Source organism: Myxocyprinus asiaticus, chromosome 18, assembly GCF_019703515.2.
Source record: "Myxocyprinus asiaticus isolate MX2 ecotype Aquarium Trade chromosome 18, UBuf_Myxa_2, whole genome shotgun sequence".
Lineage (NCBI taxonomy): Eukaryota > Metazoa > Chordata > Actinopteri > Cypriniformes > Catostomidae > Myxocyprinus > Myxocyprinus asiaticus.
In genome coordinates this window covers 13,126,235-13,152,234 of record NC_059361.1, presented here as the reverse complement: position 1 = coordinate 13,152,234, position 26,000 = coordinate 13,126,235, and the positions used below count along the sequence as shown (strand labels likewise).

The 26,000-nt window shown below is 38.8% G+C and overlaps 1 protein-coding gene across 1 annotated transcript; it reads right to left on the bottom strand.

Moving 5' to 3' along the window:
- Positions 1-13,278: 13,278 nt before the first annotated feature.
- Positions 13,279-25,779, bottom strand: bmp16 (bone morphogenetic protein 16). Its single transcript, XM_051724835.1, has 3 exons — positions 25,338-25,779; positions 17,658-17,989; positions 13,279-17,256 (listed from the first exon to the last, which is right to left on the bottom strand). Coding segments are annotated over exons 1-3 (1,275 nt in total). The 5' UTR covers positions 25,340-25,779; the 3' UTR covers positions 13,279-16,315.
- Between the last annotated feature and the right edge of the window lie 221 nt (positions 25,780-26,000).

Genomic DNA, 26,000 nt, shown 5'->3' with positions numbered 1-26,000 from the left:
GAACTCACTGTTTCTGTTTACTGGACTATGTACTGGGCACTGTTGCTATTGACCCTCACTCCTGTGTAGTCTGTGTAGCACTTTGTATGTGAAAGCCATAAAGCCCATTCTGTGATGATTCCATCCTGGCAAGCACCCTCCCACCTTTCCTGCCTGCCTCTCCTCTGTGGGCTTCATCTGAGGAGTAAACAGCCGAACAGCTGTCTTAACTTCTCTTCCTTCCTTTTTTTCATCTCCAACTCTCTTCCCTCCTCTTCCCTTTCTTCATTCCTTTCTCTTCTTGTTCCCTCATATTAGCCAATGTATACTCAATCATGCTGTTTTTCTACAGTAGTATCTCTGCATGCTTTAGAGGGGCCATAGCCTACTCTATTGGAGCACTTTATTTATTTTCCCTGAGGTCCAATATACAATACATGTTAGTCAAGGTTTCTTGAACTAAACATATTTATTATTTAAAGGTAGTATGTCTATTTTTCTTTTAAAATGAAACCATGCACTGAAAAGTTCTAATGCTAATTCAGTATTCATTAAAATATCACCGTTTGTGTTCTGCACAAGAAAGAAAGTCATTCAAATTCGGAACAATATGAATAAATTACAGTATTTACTCATTATTTACTTGATTTACAAAGACAACTGTAAATAATCCATTTGTTGGTTGATTTCCCCAAAAAAGTGTAAACACTGGCACCATCAAAACATTGCTGACTTTATCTGAGAATCTCGATCAGCCTGACGTAGCAACATTGGCTCAACCAATGGTGTGAGCTCGGGGCTGGATTATATGTTTGATAGACTAATGGAAGATGAGGTAAACCTGTTTGAAAACATCATTATTTTTGCAATTCTGTTTGATGGTGCTAGAGGTGCAGAAATTGCACACTTCACCTTTAATTTTACATGAGCACTTTCCTTTTTACCTCTTTAAATGCTGGCGTGTTTTTCTGCCGCTGCTCTCCGGCTTATTTTTGATGTTTTTAGATGCATTTATTTAGTGGACTTTTGAAGGAGCGACCTCAGGAAATCAAGTTTTCTGCTTCTCTTTTATGGATAATCTTATAAACTATGGACTATTTACTTTTTCAGTTTGTTTGGAATCTACGCCACACCTTCACCAGACCAACTCAAGTCCTTCTCTTCTATGCTTTTATCTCACGTCATCCTCTCGTCTGACTGGATTACCTCAAAGTAAATAAACACTGCTATACTCACCAATGGTCTTTGCCGGGACTGTGGCATGCAGTCTTGAGTAGACTGCTTGATTCCCTGCCCGTCGTCCATGTCCAGCGCGGCTAGAGCGTATGGACTTTGAATTCGGGTCGTGTTGGTGGATCATTGAGGATGTTCTGCCTTCTGCTGCCCATTTTGGCCTGCTGGAGTTTTGCTGTTGGCCCTTGCCAGTCTCAGTGGGGAGCTCACTGCTTGTTTGCAGGCTCATGCTGTTATTTTTCTTCCAACATGGTTTTATAATACTCATACCTGGATTTACGGCGTCTGAATTCCTCTGCCCGCATGTCAGCTGGAGTTTACAATTATTGCGCTGCTCTTGGAATTGCACGTCACCCCCGGTATGTCCATCAAGGGTCACGCCAACATTCCTGCAGATTACCAGCTGATTCCCCTGACCACATACCGGCCATCTGGTCTTCATGCTGTCGCCCTCAGATTGGTGCAAGTGATGTGAAGCGGGGTGTCAATTTCGATAGTCTCAACTTGCTGAAACACACATCTTTTTTTTCACAGATGCCACCACTATTAAGATGGCCCTTATAAATACACGATCAATATCGAGCAAGTCTTTTATTCTGTATGAATTTTTTATTTTGCGATCATTGGACTTTTTATTCATCACCGAGACCTGACTGAATCTTGGCAAACAAATGGCCCTGGGAGATCTAACACCACCAGGCTGTGACTTTTTAAATTCCCCACGGACTTCAGGACGAGGAGGTGGCGTTTCCACTGTTTTTAGAAACTTTTTTAAATGCAGAATGCTACCTATGGACATGTATTCTAGTTTTGAGGTCCAATTAGTAAAGATTGTCATCTTGGGTGCTGATTTCTGTGCACTCGTATACAGACCTCCCATATTTAAGTTGGACTTCATCCAACAATTTTCGGACTTTCTCTCTGGACTGGTGTCTCGTGGTGGTAGACTCCTGATTCTTGGGGATTTTAATATTCACGTATGCTGTCCATCAAAACCTCTGGGAAATGAATTTCTTTAAATTTTGTATGACATGGCACTGATCCTACTCACAATATGGGTCATACATTAGATCTTGTGTAATCTTATGGTATCTCTGTATCTAACTTAGAGGTCTTAGATATTGGCATTTCTGACCATTATTCGTTAGTGCTTGAGTCCGTTTGTCCTGTCTTATTGCTACTTTTTCTCAACCCTTACGTCACTCCCAGACCATTCACTTGTCTACTGCCAATCTTTTTTCATAATTTTACATATTGCATTTCACAGATGATGTCTCAGCTGTAGTCGATACTAAATCATTGGTTGAAGCTTTCAATAAATCTTGTATTTTTACTCTTGATAATGTCGCTCCGCTTAAGCCAAGGAAAGTTAAGTGTGTTTCAAAGCCTTGACTAAATTACGTCACCCGCGCTCTCAGACAGGATTATAGAAAAGCAAAGTGCAAGTGGAAAAAAGACAAGCTTCAGGTCTCTTTTGACATTTTAAAGGTGTGTTTAACATACTACCAAAGAGCAGTAAGGAAGCGAAAGCTACATTATTCTCTAAAGTAATCTCTGATAATGCAAATCGACCAAAAGTACTGTTCAATTCAATCGATTCTGTTTTAAACTCTACTAGACATGCTTTTCTGGATGCCACCCAAGAGACCTGTGAGGAATTTTTAAAGGTGCAGATTAAAGGTGCTATTGTACCTTTACAATTTGATCAACCACTAATACCTTCCCTGTCCAGTTCCCTGACTCACTTTCAACCAGTCTCATCAGCACAGTTAGTAGATGTAGTCTCCAAGATGAAGTGTTCATGTTCCAAGCTGGATATTCTTTCTCCGCGCCTTCTTAAAGATGTTTTCATAACTATTAGTTCCAGTTGACAGCTATAATTAACTGATCATTAGCAAATGGAGTTGTTCCAAGTAGTTTTAAACATGCAATTCTACATCCTTTGTTAAAAAAAAAAAAAAAAAACTTGGGGGGCCTGTGTAGCTCAGCAAGTAAAGATGCTGACTGCCACACCTGGAGTCTCAAGCTCAAATTCAGGGCGTGCTGAATGACTCCAGACAGGCTTCCTAAGCAGCCAATTGGCCTGGTTGCTAAGGTGGGTAGAGTCATGTTGGGTTGTGGTTCTCGCTCTCGGTATGGCGCGTGGTGAGTTGTGCGTGGATGCCGTGGAGAATAGTGTGGGACTCCACACACGCTAAGTTGGTAACACGCTCAACAAGCCACGTGATAAGATGTGTGGATTGACGTCTCAGACAACTGAGATTCATCCTCCGCCACCCGGATTGAGGCGAGTTACTATGCCACCACGAGGACCTAGAGCGCATTGGGAATTGGGCATGCCAAATTGGGCAGAAAAAGGGGAGAAAATCACAAAAAAAATTTAATTGGATCCAGCAATACATAACAATTATAGACCAATTTCCAAATTGCCTTTTATTTCCAAGATATTGGAGAGAGTTGTTTATTCTCAGCTCTGCTCCTATCTAAATACATTTAACATTTTAGATACATTTCAGTCTGGCTTCAGACCCTTGCACAGCTCCAAATCTGCATTGCTGAAGGTCAATAATTATATTTTTCTCTCCATGGATTCAGATTCACCTGTTGTCTTAGTTTTATTAGACCTCAGTGCCGCGTTTGACACTATCCACCATAATATTCTTCTCAATCATCTTGAGTGTATGGTTGGCATCCAGGGCATGGTCCTCCAGTGGTTTGCCTCTTATCTATAAGATAGGTCGTTTTCTGTAAATCTAGGAAAATTTTCTTCTTCATCTGCTCAATTATTATGTGGTGTCCCTCAAGGATCGATTTTGGGAGCCTTACTATTTTCCCTGGATATGCTTCCACTGAGTTATATTTTCCAGAAGTAAAAAATATCTTATCAATGTTATGTTGACGATTTTCAATTTTATTTCCCTGCGAGGTTAGACAAGTGTTCATTTGAAAACACCCTAAATTGCTTCAAAGATATTAAACATTGGCTGGCAAACAATTTTTTACAATTAATTGAAAGCAGAACCAAAGTTCTGATCTTAGGTTCCTCCATGTCCTACTTACCTGGCCTGGTTGCCCAGTTAGATCCTCTGTTGTTGAATGTTCAAGATCATGTAAGGAGTCTTGGAGTGATTTTAGACTCATCATTAAATTTCACTAATTTCATTAAGTTTAGACTATTGTAACACATTGTACATTGGTCTCCCTTAAACTGCATTATCTCGCCTACAGCTGGTTCAAAACGTGGCAGCCAGGCTCTTAATGGGGCCAAGAAAGAGGGATCACAATTCCCCTGTATTAGCATCTCTACACTGGCTTCCTGTGAAATTTAGGGTCGATTTTAAAATTCTGATTGAAATCTACAAGGCACTATCTGGTCTCGTAATCTAATATATCAGTGACCTTCTCCTCCCTTACTCCCCCACTAGAGCGCTCAGGTCTTCTGATCAACTTCTTTTTAGGGTTTTCATTGCCGCTATAGATCTAAGGGTGATCGTGCCTTTACTGTGGTAGGTCCTAATCTCTGGAACAGTCTCCCTTTCCATGTGAAGTCAGCTTCTTCATTAGCCATTTTTAAATCTTCTTTGAAAACTTATTTTTATTCCTTAGCTTTTGAATAGGTCCTTGAATAGGTTGAAATAGGTAAATACATGATGCTGTATTTAAAGGTATTTATTTATTTATTATTATGTTATATATATATAACTCTGTCATTGTATATTTATTTGTTTGATCTGTAAAGCACTTTTGGTCAACTTCTGTTGTTTTTAAATGTGCTCTATCAATAAAGGTTGACTTGATTAGTATAGGGAGCTTTGTGTTATAAAGGTTAGAGTATTTCTACATCAGACTCTTTTATTTCAAGAGGAAATAAAAGGAAAAGGATAAAGAAAACCTCATTTTACATGATATGTCCCCTTTAAGGATTAACTGTTTACTAGGGATGTTCGATTTAGAGTTTTTGGAGTTGACACCAATTCCCGACACCAGCCATTGGAGTCGATGGAATCAACTCTTGGCCATTAGTGGGCAGTGCCTTCCCAAGTGACATATTTTCACCCCCAAAATTGCTTGTCAGGCATGAGCGGAAAATCAATGGAATTATAAAAATCATAGTTTAATTTTCACTTGTATATAGCTCACTCAATCCACTGCTTATTGCATCTGATTGCCACTCCATGATAAGCGTAAAGTTTTTCTGTAACTGCTGGTTAGTTTCTCCTACCCAAATCCAAACACTAACGTTAGTAGGACGCGAGAAGCTTACTTTAGTCTAGATGGCTTCCATGCCGATGGAAAAACAAATCGTTTTCTTGCTCGATTCACTTCAATAACTATTAATAGGCATATTATGGAGATTAAATAAAATACAAAAATAATTAATTTGGATCACTGTTTTAAATGGAACGTACAGCATGGTACGTGAAATCGCTTTTTTATGGAACAGATGGTGAAAATTTTTAAAACAGCAGCTTTTCAAACTCAACAGTCTTGACCACAATGGATTAAATAGCAGTGGGTTTAATTAAGATATGTTGGTGTGGTTATTGCTTTGATAAAATATCACTAGCTTACCTGTAAGTTAATAGTGTTTCCTATTCCTTATGTTCCGGCGATGGCCCTGTGAAGATTGCAGTCTTTATTCGCACACTAAATTTAGTTTTTAAAATGTGTGATATGAAGACATAAACTCCTGCTATTATAATTAGAGACATTGCATAACTACCTTAAAATGACTGGTAACAATTTAATTCCCTAGTTGCTGCTCATATCCAATTTTAAGAGGGAAAATAACAAGAAACAAGCTGGGTCGGAAATAATTTCATTGTCATATAGAAACTAGACAAATTGGGAGAATCCATTTCTCCAACCACTGTTCCTTGCATTGATGTTATACTACACAAACTTCCGAAAGTTTTAAAATCTGTCACACCTTCTCTCTCTTTTGCATACATGCATATTATCTCTAACTCAAATGCACATGATGAATGAGTTGGTGTCCCACCAACCAACAGGTGTTTGTAGAGGATGTGATTGGTTCTTAAGAATGCCAGTTCATTATTTTGAGCCAATCACAACGTCCTGTTCATAATGTTACGGAGTCGGACAAAAGAATCGATTCCTGTGTCAGAGTCGACTCCGATTCTAGGACAAGTCAGAGTCGAGAAATCAACTCTTTTGGAGTCGACTCCCCATGACTACTGTTTACACAATATCAGGTGAATCCCAGTGCAATAGGGAGCACAGTTAATTAATCTGTCCTGGCCCCTTTATCGCCTTATCCATAGAGACTTTCTGAGAGACTATAGGAGCATCGGGGATCTGCTTAGCCCTATAGGCAGACAGGCAGACACAACAACTGGGTCAACACAGGCTGAGAACCAGAGTCCCTGTTAAAGCTGAGCTCCCATCTACCTGCTCTAATGTTTTGGTGATATATCTCCCATAGCAGCCATTTAAAGTAGGGCACTGGTCTCAGAGCCACACATAGTCTGGCAGACAGACCTGAGAGAAAGAGAGAGGGTAAGAGGGAGGAGGAGCAATGAATGTGAATTCCAGCCAAGCATCCGCATTGCGAGACACCTGTAAAAACATAATTTTTCATCCCGGGCTTTGGCTAATGTGGAGAGAGAGAAAAATAAGGAGAACATTTGATGGTGTGTGTGTGTGTGTGTGTGTGTGTGTGTGCTTACCACCGCTACCACTAAGTCTTTTCCAGGTTTTTGCTTCAGGTTTCCACTAGGAAGTTATGAGAAGCAAAAAATGGAAACCGGGATAACTGTGGTGGTTAGTGCTTGTTAGCAGCTTGATCTAAATAAAATTACATGACTGTAGTGACATTTTTGCAAAATAACATTATGTGGATTATTACACGTGCCATTGCATTTCCGAGGTGAAATGTCCACTTTGTGGCTTTAAAAGTGATTTAAATGTTCTGCTATACAGATGAGGTTTTTAAGGTTAATGCTCTATTGAGTTTTAAATTACCTCCTTAACCTAAACCTTAAACCTAAACCTAACCAATAGTGTCATAAAAGCAAATGTAAGATAAAAAACTCAATTGCTGAAGCAGTTGTTAGTGTGTTAGTAATATTGTTAGTGATAACATTAACATTTGGCTAAATGTCATCTAAAGGTTAACATTTATTTTAAAAGTGATGCACTATAGTAAAATTGTTTTGATGTCATAAAATAGCATTGAATTAGGAACAGGGCTAAGTGTTTATTCTCAAAAGTATTTATGAACTGATAATGTAAAGTTTTACTCATTATTTGTGTGAAAGTCATTGTTGTAGTGCCTCTAGTGTTAATTTCACCGGGAAACTTCCGCAATATGTACAACGAGCCACGTAAAAAAAATAATTTAGCAAAAATGTAGGTATCGTAATGAGATTCAATGAGACCAGGTTGTGAAACAGGAAGTTGGGGCAGAACATATTAAAGGGCGTATCCCTTTTTTTAAATAGCAAGTAGGCTTTAGCTCACGTCACAGCCATGGACCTTGATTTGCTGCTTGCTGTTGCTAGTCAGAAGTAGGTGGTATTAGGGGGTGGGACATTCTCATCATTCTAAAGGGCATCTGATGGGACAAAAATATGGATATTTCAGTGAATGCAAGATGTCATCTAAATATTTGGTCCCTTTCCTCAGCAGAGAAAGACAACTTGCATAAAGCTTGTAACTTAACTTGTCACATGCTTCAAACTTTTTAGCAAGTCAGTCCACTTGGCGGCCATATTTGGATTGCTACCGGGTAGGCTGGGCAGCTATTTTTCTATTTAAACAAGTGGCATAAAAGTGCAGCTCCCAAGGCCGAAATCTCCAAAATGGTCGGTCAAGATTACGACCAAAGAACATATTTCAAATCAGCAGTAAAATCTAACAACACTGGTATCATAATTTGTGCTTCTTTACCTCAGATTACACACACACACACACACACACACAAAGCTATTTTCCTGGCTTGTATAGCTAACACGCATGCGTGTTCTTGAGTTGACTGACAGGTGATGTCTATCTAAAAGGTGATTAGCTCTTTTACCTGTAAGGCGGGACTTCCTTTTAACATCCGTTGTCCATTGGGCGTTCCTATTTCTCCCATACAATTTAATAGAAGTGGCCCGTCTCTGCTAAATAGAATCTGTTAGCACATACAGTATGGCATCAAAGCTAATAGACATGGTCTAAATGCCTCAGTTTTGATTCCATGGGGTCTTTGAGCTATTCAAGAAGTAACTGGGTTGACTTCTGTCTGTATGTCACCACCTCACATCTGCTCCACTGGTCAAAGCGTTAAAATGTGTTCTCCATTTGGTTTCAAACCCAAGGAACTGTCATTCACAGCTAATCTCAGAAATTATTTATTTGTCTTATAGTTACAGTATGGATTTAGGCAAGGATAATTAACAATATTACAGACTGTTTCCTCCTTGTTGGTCATTCTAAGTATAGACCCTACCGGGATTCACTCTAGCAATATAGAACAGCTTGACGTACAGCTCAGTGTAGATGGTTGAGTTCCTTTGACCACACAGTATAAGGAAGTCTGTAGGTGAATACACTCAGATAGTGTTTAGCAGAGACGGGCCACTTCTATTTAAATTAATGGGAGAAATTGGAACACCCAACCAAGAAGCTCTAGCGTCCAGTCTTCAACGGATGTAGAAAGGAAGTCCTGCCTTACAGGTAAAAGAGCCAATCACCTTCATACAGACATAGCCTGTCAATCATCTCGCTAATGCGCATGTGATACAAGCCGGGAAAATTGCATGTTTTAGCATAATATGAGGTAAAGAAGCACAATTTATGATTCTAATATTATAAAATATTATTGCCGATTTGAAATATGTTCTTTGATCTTAATCATGACCAGCCATTTTTGAGATTTTGGTGTTCCGCCACTCAAGTAAATAGAAGCTGCACTGGCATGACTGGAAATAGTCTCCCGGGAGCGTTCCAAAGATGGCCGACAGTGGACTGACTTGCTAGAAAAACTTTGATACACTAAAGTAAATACCACAATGTTCCCTCAAATTCTTTTCATAATAAAGAATATATATATATATATATATATATATATATATATATATATATATATATATATATATATATATATATACTGTATGTGTGAGCCATGTGCCAATAGAATAATATTAAATAGTCCACTTAGAGTTACATTTTGTCTCATTTTCAACATAGTAATTAAATAAAAATGTAATTGTTAAATGACAGAGCTATGAATCCCTTCAGCTAAAATGATTGCCAATAAATGCAGTCTGAACAATTCTTGGAAAATAAAGAGGATGGCCTTTCAGGAATTAAATGGGAACATTACCTCTGCAAAAATGTTTTTTGAAGGTTGAAAAAGAGCACCTCACACCTATTAATTCCCTTCATAACCTTTAAATTTATAGCCTGGTCGTTTGTGGTTTTGACAAGTTGCAGACTACCTGGAACATTGCGACCCTTGATGAGAAATGAGCGGAAAGGTGGGACTACATGGAGGAAACGATGGCTAGGTTGTTCTTTAACCTGTCCATCATACCATAGTTCTCACATACACTGTCTAGAAGTCTATTTATGCTAAGTGTGCATTTGGAAACAATGTACCCCATTAGACACCTTCAGACAGGGTGGGAAAATTCACTCTTGGCTCCTCACAGACCAATAATATACAGTATAAGCTTTTCAGTCATGTGTCCACAATTTCCACTGAGCCTGATGAATATTTGCTTAATTTTTGGTCTGAATAGTTTTTCTGCAAAAAGTTTGTTTTGCTTTGTCGCACTGCTCTTTGTGTTTATAGGCTTTAAGACTGAGTACCCTGTTAGACTAAAACAAAGTTTTAGTGTTTAAACATTACATATTGAGGAGTGAAGGATTCAGACATAACTTACATGTCTTCGCATCTTTGTCTTGGTTTTATTCTCTGACTTGGCTTAGGCCTCATTGCTGATCTATGGTAGTGGGAAGGGGCTAAATACATGTGACTATGTCAAGGCCATTGCAATTCAGTTCAGTTCATAGGTCAACACCTGGCAAGATAAGCTGCTCTATCCCACCCACCTTTTCTCTCTCTACTCCTCTGTAATGGTAAACAGAGGTATGATGGTGAGAGAGAGAATGCAGCACAGGTCAAAGGTGATTTTCATGCTGGTATTTGACCTTACTTTCTTTATCTAAATGAGGACATACCATAAACTACTGTTGTTTTTACATAAACTTAATTATAATTAGATGAAGATGATAGGATAGATCTCACAAGCATGAATTAAGTGTCTCTAGTGTTATTAAAAAAAAAAAACAAAGGGCCTCATTCATGAACATTTCGTAAATATACGAAAGAATTGGGAGTAATTTCCACGTAAAATGGAGCTTCCCGAAAACATTCTGTCGGATTCACAAACGCATCGTATTCCCCAAAATTGTTAGTACAATTGTGTATGTTGGTGAATTCCAAACATTCATAAATAGAGCGCGTGTGCACATTCATTCACAATGATCATAATCCACGCCCCTTAACACGCCATATAAGGAAGGCTTCAGACTCGCTAGTAAATGAGAATAGGAAGCTTTTAACATATATGCGAACAGTAATAAAATAGTTTTTTAATAGAGTGCATTCACATGATTGAGCAAACACTTGCATCTAAAAAGAAAGTGAGGAACTTGCAGTCATCTTTGCTGTCATCAGAGGTTATTTTGTGAATTAGTCCAAGAGGTCAATAAAAATGGTTTGACATGAAGCTTTGGTGTAAAAATGTTTTTTAGTTCATGCTGACAGGTCACAGGAGGATGTCCACCTTCTGTGGTTCAGTTGAGCGCATAGCGCGTCATTGGAGAAACTTCTTGAGTAAATCCAAGACTGTACAGTGATATACTTCCCTTGCTACAGGAACAATCTTCAAAGAAATTGATAGAATGCCTGAAGAAAGTCTTTGACCGAAACGTTGTAAGATATTACAGATTTAGAAGCTATACTACAGTGTGTGGGCTTTTTCTTTTTTCCCTTTGTAGTATTTACGCACCTGCCCACGATGTGTTCATTTATGGTTTTACCACTGACCATACGTCAACTGAACGAGATTTACCGATGCCTATACTAAATTATGAAATCTAAATAAAAGAGCTTATATTAAATAATAATATTAATAAAAAAGTCCAGCCAGTCATGTTAGAGGGCGTTCTTTTTTTTTTTTTTCAAGAAACTCAAACGTAAACCCATGTCAAGAACTTATGCTTGAAATAAGCAGAGTTGGAGGGGGAAAAAAACTATACTTTGACTAAATAAATGCAAGCAGAATACAAATAAAAAATAAATAAATAAATAAATAAAAAGTTTCTAAATAAAAGCTTTTTTCTTTTTTTATTATTTGTTATTTTTTAAGGTTAATTTCACTCATTTTTTCATTACTTATTTCATTTTACTTCTATCAAAATATAGTCATGGCAGTTTGTTTAAAAGAACACAGCACGTTCGGATGTCTTGCGCATGATTTACACATGGTCGGGAGCAGGTGTACATTTTATTCGTACCGACTACATTTTTGAAAATATGAAAACTTTCATGAATCTTTACATCAGAAATTTATATCAGACCAGCTTAATGAATGATTTACACAAAAATTTGTTCTGCTCATGTTTCATGAATGGGGCCCATTCAGAGAATACTGAAGCTTCTAGTTCACTATGGGATGAATGTACCATAGGTGAACACAGAGGCCACTGCAAACTTGGTCCAAGTTCCCCTGAAGCCCTCTGAGGGATAGAAAACAGATGTTGAGAAATAAATCCATAATGACTGAGAACTGATAAACGTATGCAAAGGTTTTACAGTGTGTGAGCAGCCTTTGTATACTCCTCCCTTCCTCCAGATCTTTCTATCTCTCTCTCTTTCTCTGAATGTTTTCAAGACTTCACAACAATACAGTTTTCTAGTGTCTCTGTATGTTGTTTATACTCAAATTCTTTGTGAGCATCTACGTGATATGCACACTTGATATACTGTAGGTGTAGACTATGCATTTGCTATTTTCAGATTGGAATAGAAGCATAGTGCTTACTGCATACTGATAACTAGGTACTGTATAATGCCTAGTATCTTTTAATATATATATATATATATAGTGTAAGTGTAAGTGGTGTTCAGTTATCGTCTCTGAATTAAATACAGATATTTTGTATTGTTCATTCAGTTTGTATGAAGATGTTTGCACTCTTAACTCTAATAATTAATTAATTTATTTATTAAAGGGATAGTCCACCCAAAAATAAAAAATAAAAATTCTCTTATCATTTACTCTTCCCTCATGCCATCCCAGATGTGTATGACTTTCTTACTTCTGCTGAACAAAAATTAATTTTAGAAGAATATCTCATACAATGCAAATCAATGGTGGCCAGAACTTTGAAGGTCCAAAAAGCATATAAAGGCAGCATAAAATTAATCCATATAACTCCAGTGGTTAAATCCATATCTTAAGGGCATGGGTGTGGGTAAGATCAATATTTAAGTCATTTTTTACTATAAATTCTCCTCCCTGCCCTGTAGGTTGCAATATGCACAAAGAATGCAAGTTGACAAAAACAAAAGAAGAATAATGTGAAAGTGAAAGTGGAGATTTATAGTAAAGAGCAGAGGTATATTTCTAAAAGTCTTTGTTTTCAGCAGAAGAAAGAAAGTTGTACATATCTGGGATAACATGAGGGTGAGTAAATGATGAGAGAATTTTCATTTTTGGGTGAAATATCCCTTTAAATAATAAAACAAGAAGCAGATCACACTGTAAATGGAAGGATAAGTTAAGTTGCATTGCATTGCATTGCATTGTGGAATAGAGGATTCCACAGTGTGCTCTGGTTGTGTGCTGCATATTTTGGCCAATGTAGCAGGTCATTACATGCATACAGTTCTTATATACATACTGCAAAAATAGTATGGTGTGCTTCTCATTGATGAAGACTGAAAAATAAACTGGCTGATTTTAGTACATCTATTTGAGGGTTTCAGAAAACAATTATGAAGAAGGAGATAAAAAGTCAAAGAATGAGAGTTTTGTTGTTTTGAAAGAAAACCCTTTGAGAGTTAGTACTGCCTGATTTATTTGCTGTTTTATTACACATTTCACAATGGCTCCATACAATGCCAGACATTCTAAAAGCTTTTGCTTACATTCTCCAAGTAAAGCATCACACTGGTAAAATATATTCAGCTATTTATGACAGAACATCGAAATAAGCTTGGACCAAAAGCAGTGATGATCTTAGCTTTTTTGAACTGCCTCTTGTCTTGAAATGTGTGATAACTACATGATGACAAATGACACAAAGTTATGTAGAATACCAATTAACAAACTGGCACACTTATGGCCCGTAACAACATTTCAGCACCGTATAGTGAAATGTTTAGGCAACTTTCTTTGTTTCACAAAGCTTCTATTGTCAGTGAAGAGCCCATAGTTAAAAGTGCACTCAGTAATTTTTTAACTTTAAAAGTTTTACTCCTAAAGAAATTAATCGTAATTTTGTATATAATCATGATGACTCACTTTTGATGAAGTCTCTAGTCATTTCAGTTACCTTATAAAACCTGTTTTATTCTACATGGAGAGGGTCCCCTCATGGGGGCTACCATGTTAGGATCACATGACCAGACGAATACTACTCACTTAATCTCAGTAACCGCCCTGTTATTGGACACTTTCACTCGTGAATTAAATTAATCATGGTTTACTGTGAATACTGATTTTCTACAATGGCATCTACGTATACCTGAAAAATATTGTGTTTGAATGATGCTGCATCCATGCCCCTAGGTGTCAGTGTAAGTACACAAACAAAAACTTACTGAGTGCACCTTTAAATCAATGCCAAGATAAAGCTGCCATTATTCAGTGCGGTGGATTTACAAATAATAGATGAGCAACACCAGTTTTGACTGGCTATGAATGGATCTATAAGGCGTTCTGGTATTTGTATATCTGCAGTATTTGTCAAGATTAAATACTCCATATATTTTGCTATTTATATATATATATATATATATATATATATATATATATATATATATATATATATATATATATATATATATATATATATATATATTAGTGCTGTCAAAGTTAATGCGTTAACACAAAATTAATTTAACTCCACTAATGTTTTTAACGCGTAATATGAACATTTGTATAAACTGTAGTTCATGAGAAGCAAGTCAATTCGCGCAAACGGCGCTAATGTCACATGTATTGACCGTTGGGAAAACAGATAGTGGGAGACATTATGCTGATACCTGCACCAAGCATTTTATCAGTGTAGCACAGCAGTAGAACATGCCCGCAAAGCACAGATAGAGCTCGGAACTTTGTAACATGATTGCAGCGGCAAGACAACTGCCATTTGAACACCTGCCTTGTGTTCCGCAGATTATGTCTGTCAAAATTCCACAAAAAGAAGCGAATAAATCCTGACATAATACACTTACAACTACCATATTTTGTACATAATTTGAATTGAGTTGTGTTAATTTTCTGTTGTTCAACTCTGTTGGTGGGGTAGGTTTTGTGTGGATGACCGAAAAATACATCTGGATGAAGCATATTTTGTCCACTCATGTTTAAAAAGAATATGCGATTAATCGCGATTAAATATTTTAATCGTTTGACAGCCCTAATATATACAGATATATATATATATATATATATATATATATATATATATATATGCATTCTTAAATTAGATTTACTTTACTACCACAGAATTATTTGTTTTACAAACTTTTCTTTCTTTGGACTGCACCATTAACAAAAATAACAGGTCACCATAAATAACAGCACTTATACATTAAAACAATAACATAATAATTTCTTGTTGTCATGATTTTAAATAGCTCTTAATGAGAAGCGCCCTGTAATCAGTTACTGTCTCTGTCACAGCACATCCTTTGAAGTTGAATTTCCAACCAGAGATGAACAGTCCAATCCTTGCAAGCAAGTCTCCCCTTGATATAAAGCACTTTTGTGCATGAGTCCATGGTTGCTGCTTGATCCCTTTGAGTTGTCAGTGACATGATGTTAATAAAGCAAGGACATATGGAACAGGAGCACCAAAGACACAACAAGAAGAACACAGCTATTGGACAATGACAGAAAGACAGAAAGCTGGAGTATATTACGTAAGACTGACACGTCACATCTGAACTGAGTGCTTTTGAGGGTCATAGTTCACACAAATACAAAGCTTTACTGGACACAAGAAGTCAGGATTGTGGAAAGGTGCTCATGTTAAAGGCATAATTCACCCAGAAATTAAAATTATGTCATAATTTACTCACCAGGATGTTGTTCCAAACCTGTATGATTTTCTTAAGTGGAACACAAAAAGACTATTCAGGTCACTCTTTTAAATGCATTACACTGGTGCCTTAAAAACAAAAATCACAAAACCTCCACAAAAGCAGTCCATATGACTCTATCCACTACATTGCAAGTCTTCTAAAGCCATATGATAGCACTGGGTGAGAAACAAACTGAAATTTGGTTGTGAACTGGTAATATTCATCTCAAGTGAGCTATTAACTCCTGTGATTGAATTGAGTTAGTGAGTTGAACTCAAGAAATGGATCAGTCCAATTCATGAACGAATCATTCAGACTGGTTTGGGAACCAGATTACCCAATTTGTTGAAAATATTAAACACAAAACAACATTGCCATTTCTCTCATGAATGTGCCAATGAGAGTGAGGGTAGAGAATAATGACTTAAATTTGGTCTGTTCATCATACAAAACTATCATATGGCTTCAAAAGACTTGGAATATAGTGCACAAGTTGTGTAGACTGCTTTTATGGTGCTTTTAAGCTTTAAAGCTACAGTTTCTATTCATTGTAACTATTCATTCCAAATTTTCATTTTTGGGTGAACCATTACTTTAAAGAGTTTAGAGATTTCGTGGACAATATAAGAACCGTTTTACCTCGCTTTCTTTCTCTTGCTGACTCACTTTACATCTCTTTATTCACCTCCTACCTTTATTCCCTTTGATTCTGCTTTTAAATACCCCCCCAATTCCCTAATCTCTCTCTCATTTTATTCCATATGTCTCTTGTTATCGGCAGCCGCAGCCCTCTACCACCATGTCTTGATAGTTCTTTAACACCACACGCTCCTCCTGGTCCAGGTAGAGTAGAGCAATGGGGCTCAGAGCTGTGGGAACGCAGCAGGCCCGTGGCACCGCCCCGTTAACTGAGTTAACCAGTGTCTGCACCATGGCATGGCTAGATGAATTCATATGGTCAGCCAGTGGGAAGCGGCACTCACCAAGGCAAAAGAAAGCATCGTAACCGGATGGGGCCACGATCCATTTATTCCAGCCTACATCTTTAAAGTCCACGTACAGAGGGTGCCGACGGCAGCGAGCACGGGAGAGGCGTTTGAGCTTGGCGGCCCTCCCGCCGTTCCGTTTCACTCGCCTTTCATTCCATCCCCCCCGCCAGCCTACATCCAAGCCCTGTCCCCTTTCATCCTTAAACCTGCCACCAGTCCATCTGCCCCTGCCTCGTCTGCCAGCAGGGCGCCGCTTTTTGAGGGGCACAAATGGTTCAGTGCGCCCATCATGACTGTACGTCACCAGTAGGGGTCTCTGCCTTGCCCAGTTGGGCTCGTCCTGTCCTACGGACCTGCGCACCCGCAGATGTCTCTCTTTTGGAAGACTGATGTTATCTGTGATAACATCCAGGATGAAAGACAGGCTCCCTGACCTCTCAGATACACTCTGGAAGACTTCTCCATGCAGGGGAAAGGTTTCCCAGACTTCTGTGGTCTTTGTTTCTCTAGTCAGCTGACGAGAATGGAGTAGTTTGGGTTTTGACTCGGGGTCACCATTGAAAAGATAAAGGCTGACTGTGTGAGAACTTGCGCCTGGCCCCTCATGCAGGAAACGTAGCTCTGCGGACACCACACGCTCATCGGATGGAATGGAAGACAGGTTGAAGCCAATATGAAAACTGTCTGCGGTCCCTTCCTGCTCCTCTGGCAAACTTGTAGACTCTGATGACGATATAGGTAGAGAAAAGGGAGAGAGAGACAGACAGAGTTCTTTAGCTGTAAAATACTGTTTTTTTCTATATTGTTTAAACACATCCCCTACCTGGTTGCTCCAGGTAATGGCATAATCACCCAACTAAGTAATAATTACACATCATTATCTAGCAGCACTTTTGAAAATTAGCTACTTCTTCTCAACCTGTTCCAAAGTGTCTACGCCAATGCCAAGACTGAAGTTAAAAACTTAAGAACATTAAATCCACAGGTTACTTTTTCAATGGCCATGCTGGCACCAAAGGTGAGTTAATTGATTTCCACACATTTCTGTGCTGTGTTAGTGGTAAATTTAACCTTTATGGCTGCCAAGAGAATCAAAGTTCTCCATGTAAAATAACTGCTCATACCTATGTGGTGAAAGCATCGGACCGTGTTGACTCCTTGCACATGCTGGGAGGGGAAACTAAACTCTGGGTCTTCGATTAGATGGTACTGTTGAGTGTGGAAACGATACAAGTCCAGAAGATACTGGGGCACCTGTGCCTCTGCACTGGGATTGGGGTGTGATTGTAGGCCCAGGTGGGTCAGCAGAAGGTTCTGAATGGTGTGGGCCAAACTAGGCTCTAAAGCAGTGGGCAGGTTTCCATGAGTCTGACTGGGACCCCTCTGGTGACCTGATGAGGCTTGAGGTAGCAGCAGGATCATCAGAACCAGTAGGCTAGCAGGGAACATGTTGGACCTGTGAAAAAGGAGGTAACAGGAGTCAGTTTTAGACAGCCCCCTTCTGGAAAGATCACCATAGACCAGCATGAATGACTGGTCTAATGACTATGTTGGTATGGTGCTGGTCTAGCTGGTTGACTAACAAAGCCATCAACCAGCATTTCTGGTAAAGCCAGTTGACCAAGCAAAAACCAGCATTCCATACTGATGGACAAGCATTGAAAACACAATGTAAACAGGCTGTATTTAAACAAACACACCTGAATAGTTTCATTGTGTGTGTGTGTGTGTGTGTGTGTGTGTGTGTGTGTGTGTGTGTGTGTGTGTGTGTTTCTCTTTTATGCATAAATCAGGTTCAGTTTTGTCTTGGTATTGAGTTATATTGGAATTTAACTAAAATGTCATAGACCGTTTTAATTGCTGTATTTTCAGAAGCCAAAACACAAGGCTTCAGTGCTTGAAAAAAACAGTCAGGCATTGATTTTATCTGTTGTAATAGAGTGCCCCCTCACCTTTTCAGCCATTTTGGTTCTGGAAGTGTTTTTTCCATAAATTTTTTTCCAGGTCTTCATAAAAGCATTCTAAGCCATGAACCAAACCAACCAGCTCCGAGGTAAATTACAACATTAGATGCTTTGATTTGGAGCAAAAATATAATTAAAATTTTTTAAAAAATCAGATATAATCCACCCCTGGAGTTCGCTAGTTCGCTAGTTCGAATCCCAGGGCATGCTGAGTGACTCCAGCCAGGTCTCCTAAGCAACCAAATTGGCCCGGTTGCTAGGGAGGGTAGAGTCACATGGGGTAACCTCCTCATGGTCGCTATAATGTTGTTTGTTCTCGGTGGGGCGCATGGTGAATTGAGCGCGGATGCCGCGGTGGATGGCGTGAAGCCTCCACACGTGCTATGTCTCCGTGGCAACGCGCTCAACAAGCCACGTGATGAGATGCGCGGGTTGACTGTCTCAGACGCGGAGGCAAATTAGGAGAAAAAAATCCCCCCAAAAAAAAAAAATCAGACATAATGAAAAAGACTGTGTCCTTAATTTATTTAATGAGGTAATAAACTACAATCCCATGAAGCATTTCAAATGACGTAATCATATTAATAACAATGAAAAAATATTAAACTAGTGATTGTAAGTTGTTGATTTTGAGTATAAAAACAATATATTTTAAGTTTATAGCAAAATATACAGATAAATTCAAATAAGCAGTTTGAGAGTGTAGGGAGCCACCTCGATTGCATCATTCACAGTGCATCATGGAAGTTGAAGGTCACTGCAGAGGTCTTTTGCCGCGGTTTGTTTGCCGCAACTCTCTATGAAAATTCTTTGATGTTAAAAGTTAAAATAACGTGGACTGATGGCTTCAACAGAAGCATATACCATTGATTAACATCCTTAGAGTCACGGTAGTCTGTCTTGGAAGTTTATCGTTAAGTTATCATTAAAAATCAATTATCCAATGAATTTTAAAAATGTATATATTTTTACTTCCAGATCCTAGGCCTTTAGATTTGTTTTGTCATATATCAATGATTTAAAGGTAGTTAGTCTTCTTTGTTACATACAGTGGTAAGAAACTATCACTCTGTATTTTTGTTAATGATTTACTGGTATTTGTTGTTTTAGAGACAGTAATCACAGAAACAGCATCAGAAGAAAACTGAAGTAGTTTCACAGAGATTATGGACCTGTGTTTTTTTTTATTTAGAGGCCCACAATAGTTAGACCATTAGCCTGTTTCTCTTGAGCTGATTTAACTGACAAATGAGAATAACCCACAACACTATCATCTGAGTGTTGTGTTCTTGAAAGCACATATTGTATAACCTATATGCTAATTTCTGTTGTATTGTGTTGTGTTTTGTTACATTACATTATGTTTTTAACGTAACATAACCTGGACAAGGGTTGCATCATTCAAGCTTGTTTGGATCTTGTTTGTGGCCTCAGAATTATTTTTCTTCCTGAAGTTGTCACTATTATGCAAAATAAAGACTGCCACTAAGTTTGAAATTCAAATATTTGCAGAATTTAAGATAAAAACGCACATTCAAATGGTCAAAAACAAATGGTTAACTGTGTGGATGGTTGCAAAAGAGTTCGGTGTGAATGACCCCTTAGGTGGAGGTCTTTGGTGGTTGCATCTTGCTCTCTAATCAGGATTTCTCAGACTATGCAATGGGGTTTAAAGCACTTTGTCAGGAAAGGAGTTCAATTTGTAAGTGTGTGTCTCGAGATCTTCACGTTTCATTCCATTCTGTTGTACTCCAGTTTAAACAGCCTTTGCCTGGGCTCATAGTCTGAGCCGCTTCACCACCGAGTTCAGCTGAATCTGGAAATATAACTATCATAGAACTGTCTATTGAAGATTTTCCTCCTTCACTGGCTAAATATTATTATTTTTTTTTTTATGCACTTTTGTTTAAAATGGAATGCACTTTTTTTAACAACCAGGAATGTTCTTTGAAATAATATGGTTTATGGTTTATATGTATTCATAGCACCCTCTTGTTGACTGATGAAACAACATCAATTTAATTTGAATTTTGGTAATATTTAAGGTAAAAAATTGAATTTAACGATTCAGCCCAGTTGACAGCCCTACTGTCAGCTACTGAAAATGATGGTATGATATTACCTGACAGCTTAGTGTGGTCAAAAGGGCATAGGGATATATGTAACACTGAACAGCATGTCATTAACCTACTGTATGTTAACAGAACTCAAAACAAGGTACTCAAAACAAGGCATTGTCTTTGCAAAGGAAGTTGTAGAATCTCATGGTGATGTCAACTACAAACCAAACCAATAAAATCTATCTACAAAGACTGTAACATTCACTCTATTGGTTAATTTAAAGGAATAGTTCACCCAAAAATGAAAAATCATTCATCATTTACTTACCCCTCATTTAATTCAAAACCTGTATGACTTTTTTCTTATGCAAAACACAAAGAGAAATTTGAATGAATATTCCTGTCCGTCTTTTCAATACAATAGCAACTGATATTCAGTCACTTTAAAGCTTCAAAAAGGATCCAAAAGTATCATAAAAGTATCCCATGTGACCTATGCTGTACATCACATTCAATGTTTCAATCAACTGCCAATGAATCAAATATTCATTAATTCATTTTTATTCCCCCGTATAAAGGAAGCCATATGGGTTTGAAACAATATGAAGGAGTGTTAATTATGACACCATTTTCATTTTTGGGTGAACTGTCCCTTCCTAATGTTTCTTCTAAAGCTCAGATCTTGCTTTTCAATATCATTCTGAGCTAATGGGTACACGCTATGATCCAGAAAAGATCTTCACAAAGCTTACAATAGTGAACTCTTCTGATAAGTCCACTGTCTCTGAATCCCCTTAAACCTTTAAATGGTCTTTTACAAATAAGCACTTTGGTGGGGTTTAAGAGAGATGTATGGGCTAATTTAACTTAATTTGATTTAAGTGACCAAAGAACTGAGGCACAAGGATTACACCTAGTTAATTCTGTAAATATCTCCATTTGTGTTCCATGGATGAACTTTTATTTAGCCCAGGATATTCCTTAAGGAGGAGCTGGGTGGCCCCACAGAGGCCAGGAACAAAACCTTGCATTTGACACAAACTAAATGTTCTTTTGATGTTGAAACTGCTCAAGTCAGGACTTTCAGGGCAGTGACTCCTGTGGGAATCTTGGATTACCCTAAACTACAGGTGTTAAACACACTGGCAGTTACTGGAGAAAAGGATGTTGGCCTATTTTTTTATTTTAGTACTCCTGAAGTCCTCTACACCCCCCTCCCTCTCTCTCATTCACCAAAACTCCAGCCAAATCCTCGGAGGACACACAGGATAAGATGGTCCCCCACGCCCACAGCATCCGGCAGTAAAGTACATTGAGTGGCTCTTACCCATTCACTCAATTGTTCCACCCAGAGGTGTAACTTTCAGAAAGAGCAGCTCTCCTGAGGGCCGCCTCCCCACTAAAACTTCATTAAACACTTTTGTCTTCCCTGCAGTCCCTCCCCCATTGGTGTGTGTTCATGCTATATCTGTGTTATAGTCTCTGTTGTGATTGAATTCACCACATGTAATCACTTCCTCTACGGGGAAAGGAGTAATCATGCAGAGGAGGTGGAGAGAGGCGTTTATTAGATTCCTGACTGACCCGAGAACAGACAGCGAGGGGTGACCCGCCAGAGGAAAGCCAGCCAGACTCGTGCCATTACCAGAGAGATTTGACCTACCGACATGACAGTGGAGAGCAGTGTGTCTTTTTGTGTCTGTTTTTATCCACTTATCTCTTTTGGCTTTGCTATCTCTCATTCTCTTCCTTTTTTAGTCTCTATCTTTTTCCTATTTTTCTTTCTTTCTTTCTTTTTCTTATCAGTTGCCTTCCTGTTAAGCATGACTGAAATTGATATATTGTTACAGAGCTACATAGTTCTAGAAAAGGTCAGTTCTCTCGCTCTCTGCCTCTATTTTACCAAGAAGTCAGCGGTGCATGGCAGTAGGGGTCATGGTGCCTCTACTTCTTGCTGATTTATCCTCCACCGCTGTCTTCATGTTTCACATTTCACTCCGTACCTCCATCCCTTCGTCCCTCTGCTCTCCTTTCCTGTTGTTCTTTCCTTATTTCATTCCCTAGACTGCTTCTTCCTAGCCCTTCTTTCCCCCCTATTTTGTCATCTGTTACTGAAAGGTGAAGTGTGAAGTGTGGAATTTCTGTGCCAGTAGTGGCACAAAACTGAATTTTCAAACTAGTTTCCCCAAAGAACTACGCCACAGAGCCATTTTTTGGTAAACTAAACCTACGAATGGCTTACTTATAGCTGCCTTTCCATATTAAGCTGGGATACAAGAAAGTATTTTAACATCAAAATAAAAAATACACAAATACCTTTAAAAGACCATTTTTTTTTTAATGCAAACAGTAAGATCACTTTTGGTACGTTTCCCCCAAGTCTTGACTGCTATAAGCACATGAGAAGTCACAGATGGTGTGTCTCTGTTCTGCTGCGTTAAGTAGGTGAAATCATTATAATAATACTGCAGGTAGTTTGCAGGGTGGTTTTATTGGAGTATATTAGCACAGAATCGTAAGTTATCCAAGCTGGGCCAATTAAAAGATAATGACAGCAGCCCAAATCTCAGTTTGTGCCCTTAAAAATCTTCTAGGATCATAAGTTGTTCATGCTCTAAACCAGAGGTCCACACATACCCCTTAAAAAACGTAATCAGCCTAAGCTGGTTTGTTGGTCTTGGTTGGTTTAAGATTGTCTCCTAGCCTGGTCAAGCTAAACTTCAGTTTGTCTAGCTGATCACCAAGCCTGGCCAAGCTGGTCTAACTGATCTCCAAGCCTGGCCAAGCTGGTCTTCACTTTGTCTAGCTGGTCTCAAAGCCAGGAAAAGCTGGTCTTCAGCTGGTCTAGCTAATCTCCAAGCCTGGAAAAACCGGTCCTAAGCTGATCTTCAGCTGGTCTAACTGATCTCCATGCCAGGCCAAACTGTTCTCAAAGCCTGGCCAAGCTGAACTCCAAGCCTGGCAAAGCTGGTCTTCAGCTGGTCTACCTGGTCTCCAAGTCTGGCCAAGCTGGTTTAGCTGATCTCCAAGCCTAGCCAATGTCTGGTATTAAGCTGGTTTAGCTGGTCGACCACCTGACAAGTACTCAAAACCCTTTTAAATCCAGCAAATTAGACCAGCCTGATCAACCAGAAAACCAGCCTTGGCTGGTTAAAGCTGTTTTTTTCAGCATAGACATGAACACATACTGTAGGTGCATACACATATGCATGCATGCCGACATGCACCTTTCTGGTACAGACTGAAAGTCACACTCCAGAACTCGATACAGACTGATAGAGGAACATGCACACACTTTCTATGTTGCTTGCCAAAGGTTCAGAACAGACTAAAGTGCTCTCCATGGATGAGTAGAGTATAGCAGACAAGGTATTTCCTCCCAGAATCCTTCCTTAACCCCAACATAGCATTTCCACAATATTAACAGAGCACTCGCTCAACAAAACTTAAAACTTTTCTGATATTCATTTGTCGGATTTGGTGATACTGAAACCCTCAGACAATATTACTGTATCTTATCAACAGTTGTTTCACATTTAATCAACAAGATGTGCACACACATCCAAATATGAGCAAATTATTTCAGTCTTTCTGTTTATGTGGAAACTCATTACACTGTAAAAATGTTTTATCAGGTAACCAAAAATGTGCTTCATGTGGTAACACTTATAGTAATTGGCTTTATTCACATTAAAAATTTTATTTAATACGACTTTATCAACTTGAGTACATGAGGTTACACCTAATCTACACAATACATTTTTAAGGGTTAGACCAAGTAGAACGATTTTTTTAACATTTTAACATTTTCTTAAAAACTCCAGTGAGAACCCTTGGGGGGTTAAAAAGGAGGATAAAAAAGTTCTCTCAGCTCTGGAACAACACATGACATATCACAACACAACTTCCCTTTTTATGAGTGGAATGTGTCTTTATGAAATTCACCCAGTACAGAGAGGGATTGCCTGTTCATTGTGTATTTCTGCCCATACAGTATTTTCCCTCAAGCTGACAGAGCTAAATCAAATATGTTTCCCTCCCATGCACACTCCAATCTCTTCTCCTACAGTATGTGCTCCTGATGATAGCCAGCCACAATAAGAAATTCATAGCACTTTAGAAGTCTTCTATGTTCCCTTACAAAGCCTAGCAGGAAAATGGTGTTTGGATGCTCAAACTTGCCACTTTGACTTGGAAACATTGACCTGTCTGTTTCATGTGATCTGATGAAGCATCTTCACACTGTTTCTGCTGTTAGGATTTGGTGAGCAATACCAGGTTTAGTGAGCAAAAGCAATGTGTGAATCTTTATCACAGTGAAGACAGTTAATAAGGAGGAAGACTGGCAAGGAGCAACAAATTATTCTGGTGTGGATACAACTTTATGGTTGATGCTGTTTGATTTGATTGATTAGATTTGAGTTTAATCAGATTGTATCTATATGATGCATACAAAAATGTTAACCTAATAAAATGTGGTAACATCTAAAATAACTGGTTTGATTCAAGTCAAAAATATTATTGAACATGTCTGAATCAACCTGACTACATTATGTTATACCAACAAAACTAATTTTAAAGATTAGATCAGGTAGAAATAGTTCCTTAAGGTAACAATTGCAGGGTACCACTTTTTACCTGAATCTGTTTTGGCACTATGTAAGTCTCCATATAATTGATGAGTTTCCATATTACTGGCTCCATATAACTGATATTGCAAGTCTTATGGCATTTTACTGTGGAAGTTGTGTGCTTGCATATGTGTTTGTGTGGTACTCACATCCAGGTAAAGTGGGCGGTGTGCAGAGTCCATGGTTTGTCCTTGGACTCCAGCGTTACGGACCCTCTCCTCTCGTTCGCTTCCGAGTAGACACTGTTTGCCTCCCTCTCTGTCGTCTTCTCCTGGTTTGCGAGTGCGTTTATAATGAAATAAGGCAGGGTGAGCCTCAGTCTCTCCAGCTTTTCCTTACACACTCATCCTGTTGTGAGTGTCAGAGAAGAGTGCTCTTACAAAATATCCACCGGCTTCCCTCTAAATGACCAACCTCTGCTCCCCCTCACCTCCTCCACCCTGCTCTTGTGTTCTCCACACCACCAGGATGCAAAATAGCAGCTGAGAATGAGAAAGACAAAATAAAAGAGAAAAAAACTGGAAAGTTTTTGCAGGCTAAATTCCCTCCTGTCCCTCTGGCTTTGTAGATGACTCTCTCCCTTCCTCTCTCAATCGGTCTGCCCTTCTCTTTTGCGCTCTCCTCCCCTTTTTCCTCTCTCTCTCTCTCTCTCTCTCTCTCTCTCTCTCTCTTACCAGCTGGTAAACTCAGTTAAACTCTAATTGACTTTCCTGTCCATTCGGATCCTCCCTGGCAGTGATGTCACCAATGCCCCCCTTCCCCCCAAAACCCAGGACACACACTCACACACAAACAAAGATAAGGTCAGGGCT

Coding starts and splice junctions, on each gene's coding strand:
- bmp16 (XM_051724835.1), bottom strand. Junction 17,257..17,657: donor CCGATGCTTTCACCACATAG/GTATGAGCAGTT, acceptor TATCGTCATCAG/AGTCTACAAGTTTGCCAGAG.